Here is a 9,109-nt window from a genome sequence, read left to right as displayed (position 1 = left end):
AATTACATTATTTTACATAGTAAATTTGAACAAAATAATATATTAATGAATTAACAGAGGAAAATATGAGAAAATTATCTTATCATTTTAGAAACATAATGATTGCAATTTATATAGTCGGGCTACACACTATAAATTGAATTCTTTAGACAGAAAACTATTAACACATTAATCTATAGTTATAAGTGAAAATTCTAAGTAAATATTCCAATATCATTTTTTGTCATTTTAATTTAACATCAAACAATTGTTTTTACCTAACAATTTTGCTTTAAACCGTTAACACCTGACACCTAATATTTAACTGTTAACAACTATTAAAATAATTAACAATTATTAAAACAAATAGTATTACCGAACAAACCCTTAGATCTTTTAAGTCTGAACTAAGATAAGAGTAGGGATGGCCACAGTTCCGGAATCGGCGGTTCCGATTCCAAAAAAATTGGAACCGGAACCGAACCGAAAAGGTTCGATTTTGGTTCCGGTTTGGAACCGAACGGTTCTGGTTCCGATTCCGGTTCCGGTACGGTGACAAAACCGACGGTTCCGATCGGTTTTTCGGCGAATCGCATAATTTTAAATTTTAAATTTTGAAGACCAGTTTTCAAAATTTAATAAATTTGTGAAAGTTATTTGTAAAAAAAATACACCTAAAAAATTAAAAAATACTTCAATTAAATTTATTTTTTTAAAGACTTGAACATAATTATTTTTTTAAAAAAATTCTTCAACTGAATTTATTTTTTGTTTAAAAAAATTTGAACATAATTAAAAAAAAAAAAGGGCTTGAACTTAATTTTTTTTTTTTTAAAACAAATTAAGTTGCCCACGTATCCTCTTGGGGTTTAGAGGAATCAAAGCCCACGTAGTTCTTACTTACCTTATACCAATTTCACCCCATTTACCTTAATCGCTATTTGCACCACCGGTTGATGTTTCCGTTGAGGACCCATCGTATAAATCATATAAATCTTCATTTTCTTTTAGATTTTCTTGTGCTCTTAGTTCGGCCTTACTCCAATCATCCACGCATGATTGTGCTTCTAATGAATCGGGTATCATACGAGATCGTGTTTCATCAAGTATGTTTCCTCCTTGGCTAAAAGTTTGTTCAACCGCAACAGTGGAGACCGGAGCTGCTAAAACTTGTTTTGCAATTAAAGAAAGTATTGGAAAAGTATTGGCGTGACGACTCCACCAATCTAAAATTGGAAAATCAGTATCTGCAAAATCATCACCAAACTCAAAAGAAGTGGTTAGATAATTATCAAATTCAGAAAAAGAACTGGATTCCCTTGTTCTTTTTTGTCTTTGTAGTAAAACTTGTTGAGCAACACCAACACCACTTACCCTTTGTGTTGGAAATTGTTAAATATTAGATTGAGAAGAATTAGAAGTAGATGAACTAGAAAATTGAACAAATTCATTATATAATTGCATAATATTTTGTTTAACTTCATGCAATACTACATTTATATTAACATTATCTTCTAAATCAAGATTTAATACTTCATAATAAATAGTCAAATAATCACATAAAATATCAATTTTACATCTAGGATAAAAAACAATAGCAACAAGATAAAGGGTTGGTATATTTTTAAAATAAGATAACCATTTTTTTTTCATTGAAAAAATACAATCTTTTAATATACAATCATTTTCAAATTCTTGGAGTGCACTAACAATATTAATACACATAGGTAAAAATAAATGAGATGTGGGATAATAAACCCTACTAAATTTATAGGTAGCATCATTAAAAATTTTTAAAATATCTAAAATTTTTGCACAAATATCCCAATTTTGTGGATATAAATTAATATTCTCAATATTATTAGTAACAAAAAAGTATAATAATTCTTTATAAGAAAAAGACTCGTTTAGTAATTCATATGTTGAATTCCAACGAATTGGGACATCCCTTAGAAAACGTTTTGGTCTTTTATTATTTTCTTTGCAAAATTTAGCCCAACTTTTCATCACTTGGGGATGTCCCCATAAATATGAAATAGTTTTTTAATTGGAGAAATAAAAGATTCAAGAATTTTTAAACCATCATGTACACATAAATTTAAAACATGACATGCACATCTTATATGAAAAAATTTTCCACCAATATTTGGTTCACAAATATTTTTAAGTTCAATAATTGATTTAGTATTAGCAGAAGCATTATCAAATGAAATTGAAAAAATTTTTTTTGTCAACTTATATTCATCTAAAATTGAAACAATTATTCTATAAATATTATTTGCAGTATGTTTATCATCAAAAACACGAAATGCAATAATTCTTTTTTGAATTTTCCAATCATCATCAATTCAATGACATGTAATGCCCATATAAAAATGCATTTGCCAATGATCACTCCAAATATCACAACAAATTGAAACACGAATTTTCATTTGAGAAAATAAAAGCTCTAACTCTTTTTTTCCTTTATTATATAAAAAAATAATAGTTCGTTTTACAGTATTTCTTGGCACTTTTTTAGCAGAAGGATTTAAAGCTTTTTGACAATAATTATTAAAACCTACTTTTTCACCAAAACTAAAAGCTAAATGTTCCATAGAAATCATTTTTGCTAATTCTTCTTTTTGTATTTTTTCAGAATATTGAAATAAAGAAAGGTTAGAAGATGCGTACCCGGAAACTTGTGTTTGAGACCGATCAACTCCTATTTTTGTTGGATGTTTTGTCTCCAAATGCTTCCAAAATGATCCATAGCTGCCCGCATGTTTAAATTTATAAGATTTTCCACAATAATTGCAAATTACATCGTACATTTTCTCACCTTTGAATTTTTTCGTGATATGAATGGCGAATACGTCGAAACTTTGTCTTGCTCTTCCAACAATTTGTGCTCATTGCTCTTCCTCTTCTTGTAATTGCTCATTAAATTCAGATTCTTGAGTTGGAATTTCCAAATTTTCATTTGGATATCCCTCAAAATTAAATTGGTTGGTAGTGAAATCATAGATGTCGTTTGTAGGGATAGATGAATATTGTGTTTCTCCAATCTTTCCCTTGCCCTTACCTGAGTTTGAGTTTCCTCCACTTGCCATTATATGATAATAAGATATAATTTGGAAAATTGAATAAAAAAATTTAGAGAGAATAATAACTTAATAAGAGAGATTGTAGAGTAAAGAAGAATAATATAGAGTAGAGTGTAGTATATTGTAGAGAGAGTAAGTAGAGAGAGTAGAGATTTTTTTTTAATGAATTTGTAAATGAAATGAGGTATTTATAATAAATCCAAAAAATTATTTTTCCAAAAATACCCTTGAAACTAGCCGTTATGTAGCCGTTTATGGCTGTTGGGAGAGGTAATTAAGAGATTTCACAACAAAATTCTTTTTTTTTAAAAAAACACAACTGACAATTTATAACCGGCCGGAGAACCGGCGGTTCCAATCCGGTTTCGACCGGTTTTGTGGAACCACCGGTTTTGGTTCCAGAAATCTGGAACCAGAATCGAACTGGAAATCTCCGATTCCGGTTCCGGTTATGGTTCGGGACCGGTTTGAACCGATGGTTCCGGTTCCTGAAACCGTAATATGGCCACCCTCAGATAAGAGGTTCAAATTTGCGTTGTGCAGTTTGCAATTATTTGGTGTTGGGTGCTCAAATATGTACATTGGAAGCTAAAACATCAAACAGTAATTTTCAATTACTCATTCAAAGGAGCTTTTAGCGAAGAATAAACTATTTAATTTAAATAAAATTACTTGAAAGTTCCACATTGTTGTTATATTGAATTATATCCTGTTGTTAATATTTTTTTAGCCATTAGCTTTTAAAGATAGAAACATTAACTCCTTTCATGGAACCTAAAGAGAATTTAAGGGAAGAACAGGACACTTGAGGTTTGTTTAATACGCATATGAGATTGAATTTTATTTGATATGTATGTGTTAATTATTTAATATTTGTTTAATATACATGTTTTAATTGTTTAATTTTATTTTATATCATGATCATTTATGCTAGTTGGTATTGAACTTTCACAATATAATGTTTAAATGTCATATGTAGCCTTGTTAAATTCCTAAACCTGATATATTTAAAATAGAAATTTAATAAAATAATAAAACAAAAACCAAAGTATATAAATAAAGGAAAAATTACAGTATGATCCCTGTATTTTATGAAATACAATTAGTCGGCCTTTGTGTTTTTGAAAATCTAATAAAATCTCTCTGTAATTCACTTTTCTAAGACTATAAGTATAGTCATACTGTCCAATTTTTGTATTTTTTTCAGTTAAATGCCTTATTAAATAACAAAAAAATACCCATTTTATCTCTTCTCATCTTTGGTATATTTTTAAAAACATAGGAACATACTAATTGTATTTTTCAAGTTATAAGGACCGTATTTTAATTTTTCTCATATAAAATTTTCATATCTCTCATTGATCTCTGTGTTTTCTTGTTCACCTAATGGAAAAGATACAAAAGTTAGACAGAAGGATCTAGAAGTTGCAAAATATAGGGACAAGTAAATATATTTTTTAACATGAGAATGGACTAGTTGTATTTCACAAACCACGTACACCCTACTGTAATTTTTCCATAAATAAATTGGAATTTATTTGGGGTTAAACCAAGCTCATAATGCTATCCAAAGTCAAGCCAACGAAATACATGTAGGGGTGTAAATGAGCGGAGACGAGCTCTAATCTGCCAGGCTCGAAGCTCGGCTCATAAAAATTTCATCGGGCTTGTTGAAAGCTTGAGCTCAGTTTGAGCTCGACCTGAGGCTCGAGTTCAACTACAAAAATTTTCAAATTGAGCTCAACTCGAGGCTTGACGCTCAAGCAGCCTAAAATAATATTATATATAATATTATAAGCTCGATAAGCCTTGTGAGCTTTCAAACTGAACATCATTAGGCTCGAGCTCGGTTTGTTTGCTAAATGAGCAGGCTCGAACTCGATTCAAGCTGAACTTTTTCGAACTCCTTTTGAGCCGAGCTCAAACAGTCCTCTAGCCAGCCCAACTCATTTAAACCCCTACTCACATGCATTACCCAAAAACTTGAACATGCATGCATGCATGATTATAATCAATTTTAGGCCTTATATCTCTAAAACATTAGTATATATTAATGAGGATTATGCAATGAAAATCACTGATGAATGATTTAGAATTTATATCTCATATTTTATTAACTCAATTACACTGACAACCCTTTACCGTTTTTAGTTTATTATAATACTCCTTTTGTTCCAAAATATAAGTCATTTAAGGTTTTTGATAATGATTAAGGAAACAATTAATTCTCCTAAATTATAACAAAATCAAGAGTAATTTGACCAAATTATCCTTATCTCAAAACCAATAGTCATTAGGCTCGAGTTCGGTTTGTTTGCTAAATGAGCAGGCTCGAGCTCGATTCAAGCCGAACTTTTTCGAACTCTTTTCGAGCCGAGCTCAAACAGTCCTCTAGCCAGCTCAACTCATTTAAACCCCTACTCACATGCATTACCCAAAAACTTGAACATGCATGCATGCATGATTATAATCAATTTTAGGCCTTATATCTCTAAAACACTAGTATATATTAATGAGGATTATGCAATGAAAATCAGAGATGAATGATTTAGAATTTATATCTCATCTTTTATTAACTCAATTACACTAACAACCTTTTACCGTTTTTAATTTATTATAATACTCCTTTTGTTCCAAAATATAAGTCGTTTAAGGTTTTTGCATAATAATTAAGGAAATAATTAATTCTCCTAAATTATAACAAAATCAAGGATAATTTGACCAAATTATCCATCTCAAAACCAATTGTCATTTGTGAATGTATTTATTGTATTTAATATAAACAAAGGTAACATTGGAAAAATATAATTTATTATTTCTTAAAATACTCAAAACGACTTATATTTTGGGACAAAATAATGATCCAAAAAGACTTATATTTTGAAACAGAGGGATTAATAATTAATTCAAAATAGCTTTTCCTTCTCATATTTTACCACAAGAAAATATGTTTGGCTCAATTGTGGATTACTATCGTTAATTATGAAACAATTTAGATTATAATTTAAAATATATGTTTTCTCTATGTTTTTCAAATTGGGAATAGTTCTCACACTATATATCACAGAGAAAGAGTAATTAGTACTATTTTTCTTGAATAATTTAAAATAAATTATTTTGAATTACATGTATTTCTCATTTTTATGTATTATGCAAGTAAAAATTACAAAAGCTATAATAGATTTTTATATCTTTGTAAATTTTTATAAATAATTATTAAAAAATAAATCTTAAACTAGTCAAACATAATTAACCCATTCTAAAACACGATTCAATCATCAACTTGATTCCAAGTCCTGTACGGTTATAAAACCATTCAATAATTATTGTCCTGTACGGTTATAAAAATTAATTTATCTCCATTGTCAAGCCCGTGTTTGTTACACCAACTCCTTTACACAATTCTCTTTACTACATGAAATTTCATAATTTTTTTTTTTTTGAATCTTTTGAAAAGAAAATTTCATAATTTCTACACACAAATATGTATATTATAGTTTCCGCATTTTTAGCATCCTTGATGCCGGAATCTTTTTGTCTTATAAGACATATAAAGATTTTTTACGCTTTCAATAAAATGATTGTGTTTCCACAAGACATATTAGCATTCATTGATATTTAAATGCATCCAATTCAATGTATGTGATTGTTGTATGAGAAAACGAATTTAATAAAATTTGTATCGTGCTGCGTTCTCATACAGTGTATCCCGTATATCACGTTTTAAGTAACACTGCCATGTAATTGTTTCCACAAGTATCACCACAATTCTTTAGGAGGTATATATTGAATTATAATTCTCATTTGGGAAAAGTATCCGTACCGAAATGAATTTTCGTTTATATAATTAAAAGGATTCCCATACAACTAGCATTTTTTATTTATTTTATTTAGATATATTTAATCGTAAAAAAAAAAAAATATCAAGAACATGACGGCCAAAACCCGATCGAGGCTTCCAAATCTTAATTCCTCTCTGCAAAACGCCTTCATTTCAGTTGATGCTGGACAAAGAAAATTTGGAAAAAAGAACATTAGTTTCACTTAATTATAATTTATAACCAAATCCAAAAATCAAGTAATGATCGAGAAGAACTTACTTATGACAGTTTGTATTCTTGGAGATGGGAATAGTCACTTCAACCCCACATTTTTTAGGGAGTGAAGAGGCGGAATCTTCATTTATATTTGGATAGTGAGAGGCAGCAGCCTTAACACAGTCGCACGCAGCTCGCCTATCGGCTGTGGTTGGAGCAAGCGCCTTCAAATTCTTGACTCCACCACAACATGCAGCTGATGGAGCGGTGCCTGCTCCAGTCAGGAAGGGAATGCAAGGGGCCAAAGCCGAATTTACTTGCCCACAATCCACAGCCTCTCCTGGCATTGCCATGAGTTGAACAAGAGCTACAACAACCAAAACTGCGATGATGGCTCCCTTCATTTTTGCTACTTGTTAAAGTTTGTGAACTGCTTAATTAACTGAGATATTGAGCTTCTATGCTATATATTTCTGTGAGTTTGAGTGGGATGAGCTTCGAATGTGGTATTTATAGCCTCTTCAAAGATAAGAAAGCTAAGTATGTGGGTCATGAACTGATGTATAAGCATATAACAGTATAGAATATCGGTTACATTATTTTGTTTTCTTCTCTACTTTGAAAGGCCACTGGTTTGCCTTTAACTGCAAAGACGATGAGTTTTTATTGGATTTTTTTTTTTTTTTTTTTGACAATTTTTCTATCACCTAACAGGCATCAGGATCTTACCAATCTTGGGCCAATCATAGCATTTCGTATTTTAATTGTCTCTATTATTTATACTTTGTTATATACGGGTGTTTGGTGGTGTACCAGCTATACTAGTGTTTATTTGCAGGAGTAGATTATTACAACTATTAGGACAATTAATAGCTATTAATACAATTAATTAACTTTGCTGAAGAGGGTATTGTGTTTTTTTTTATTACTCGCTTCAATCCAGAAAGATAGTTCATCTTTTCTTTTTGGTTTATTCTAAAATATAGTCTACTTTCTTGTTTTACCTTATAGTTAATATTTAAATTATCTATTATACCCTTGTTAAATTTTATCGTATTTTCAATAACCCTCATCAATTCTTATTTATTATTCCAATTAATGCTACTTATTGTTCATTTGTTAATTAAGACGTGCATAATAGTAAAATTATATAAATAAAACTGTAGTTTAACTATAATAAATGCTACTTTCTTCAAGGGAGAGTGACGGTCTGGAAATGCTACCGGCTTTTCTCCTTATTCATCTTTAGCATGAAATAAAATAAAATATATCTGGCATTTCATCAAACGCAAGATGAGCATATACAAAAATTAGAACTAAGAAAATTCAAAAACCAAACAAGATAATGAAAAAATAATTTTGCTCAAGCATTCTATCAAAGATCAAGTTCTTTCGGAGCTCTCAAATCTTCGACATCCATTTGCCCCAAGTGCGTATTCGGACTCCTTTAAACACCAGATTCTTGCTACTGTATCTAGCTCTCTTGAGTTTCCTATGATTCTCACTCGGGTTGAATTTTCGAGAATACTTTATAGGGGATGTGAAATCTGATTTCTTTACTTTTATGGTGGAAGCAGGGGATACGAAGGTTGTTTTCACAGGACATGCTAATTTGAATGATTTTTGTGGTTAACTAACTAATATAAAGCTTTGTTATGTCTTGGGTTTGATACCATGCCTATGGGAAGGCTGGATGGGCAATAAGGGCAAGGTTGGTCGCAGCATCTTTGGAGGAGTCAAAAAAAGTAGATTGGGGAGCTAAGTCCTTATGATAATAGCTTCACTGCTATTGATGACCAAGCCCTCTTGAGAAAAGGTCCCATGGGTAACTTCTCTAGTTCTGAAAATAAAATAAAAAAGAAAAAAAATTTTAAGAAATAAAAAAAAAAATCTGAGTTGGACCACATGTCATAAGCGTTTTGCCACGTAGGCTCCTTTGAAGAACATGCAAATTTGGCGGATTCGCCAGGTGCTGATGTGCATAGCTAATATTGAAAAGTAAAATTT

The 9,109-nt window shown here is 30.4% G+C and overlaps 1 protein-coding gene across 1 annotated transcript; it reads right to left on the bottom strand.

Annotated features, from left to right (window-relative positions):
• Window positions 1–6,885: 6,885 nt before the first annotated feature.
• Window positions 6,886–7,599, bottom strand: LOC149493828 (non-specific lipid-transfer protein A-like). Its single transcript, XM_089726203.1, has 2 exons — window positions 7,166–7,599; window positions 6,886–7,069 (listed from the first exon to the last, which is right to left on the bottom strand). The coding sequence occupies exons 1-2, from the start codon at window positions 7,504–7,506 to the stop codon at window positions 7,060–7,062; spliced, it is 351 nt and encodes a 116-aa protein (XP_089582329.1). The 5' UTR covers window positions 7,507–7,599; the 3' UTR covers window positions 6,886–7,059.
• Between the last annotated feature and the right edge of the window lie 1,510 nt (window positions 7,600–9,109).

The sequence above is a fragment of the Jatropha curcas genome, chromosome 9 (assembly GCF_041381405.1).
Source record: "Jatropha curcas cultivar XTBG-Jc1 chromosome 9, XTBG_Jcur_1.0, whole genome shotgun sequence".
Taxonomy (NCBI): Eukaryota; Viridiplantae; Streptophyta; class Magnoliopsida; order Malpighiales; family Euphorbiaceae; genus Jatropha; species Jatropha curcas.
This window is presented reverse-complemented; position numbering and strand designations above follow the sequence as displayed.

Excerpts from the sequence above, each read along its gene's own strand:
- LOC149493828 (XM_089726203.1), bottom strand. The coding sequence starts at position 7,506 with ATGAAGGGAGCCATCATCGCAGTTTTGGTTGTTGTAGCTCTTGTTCAA.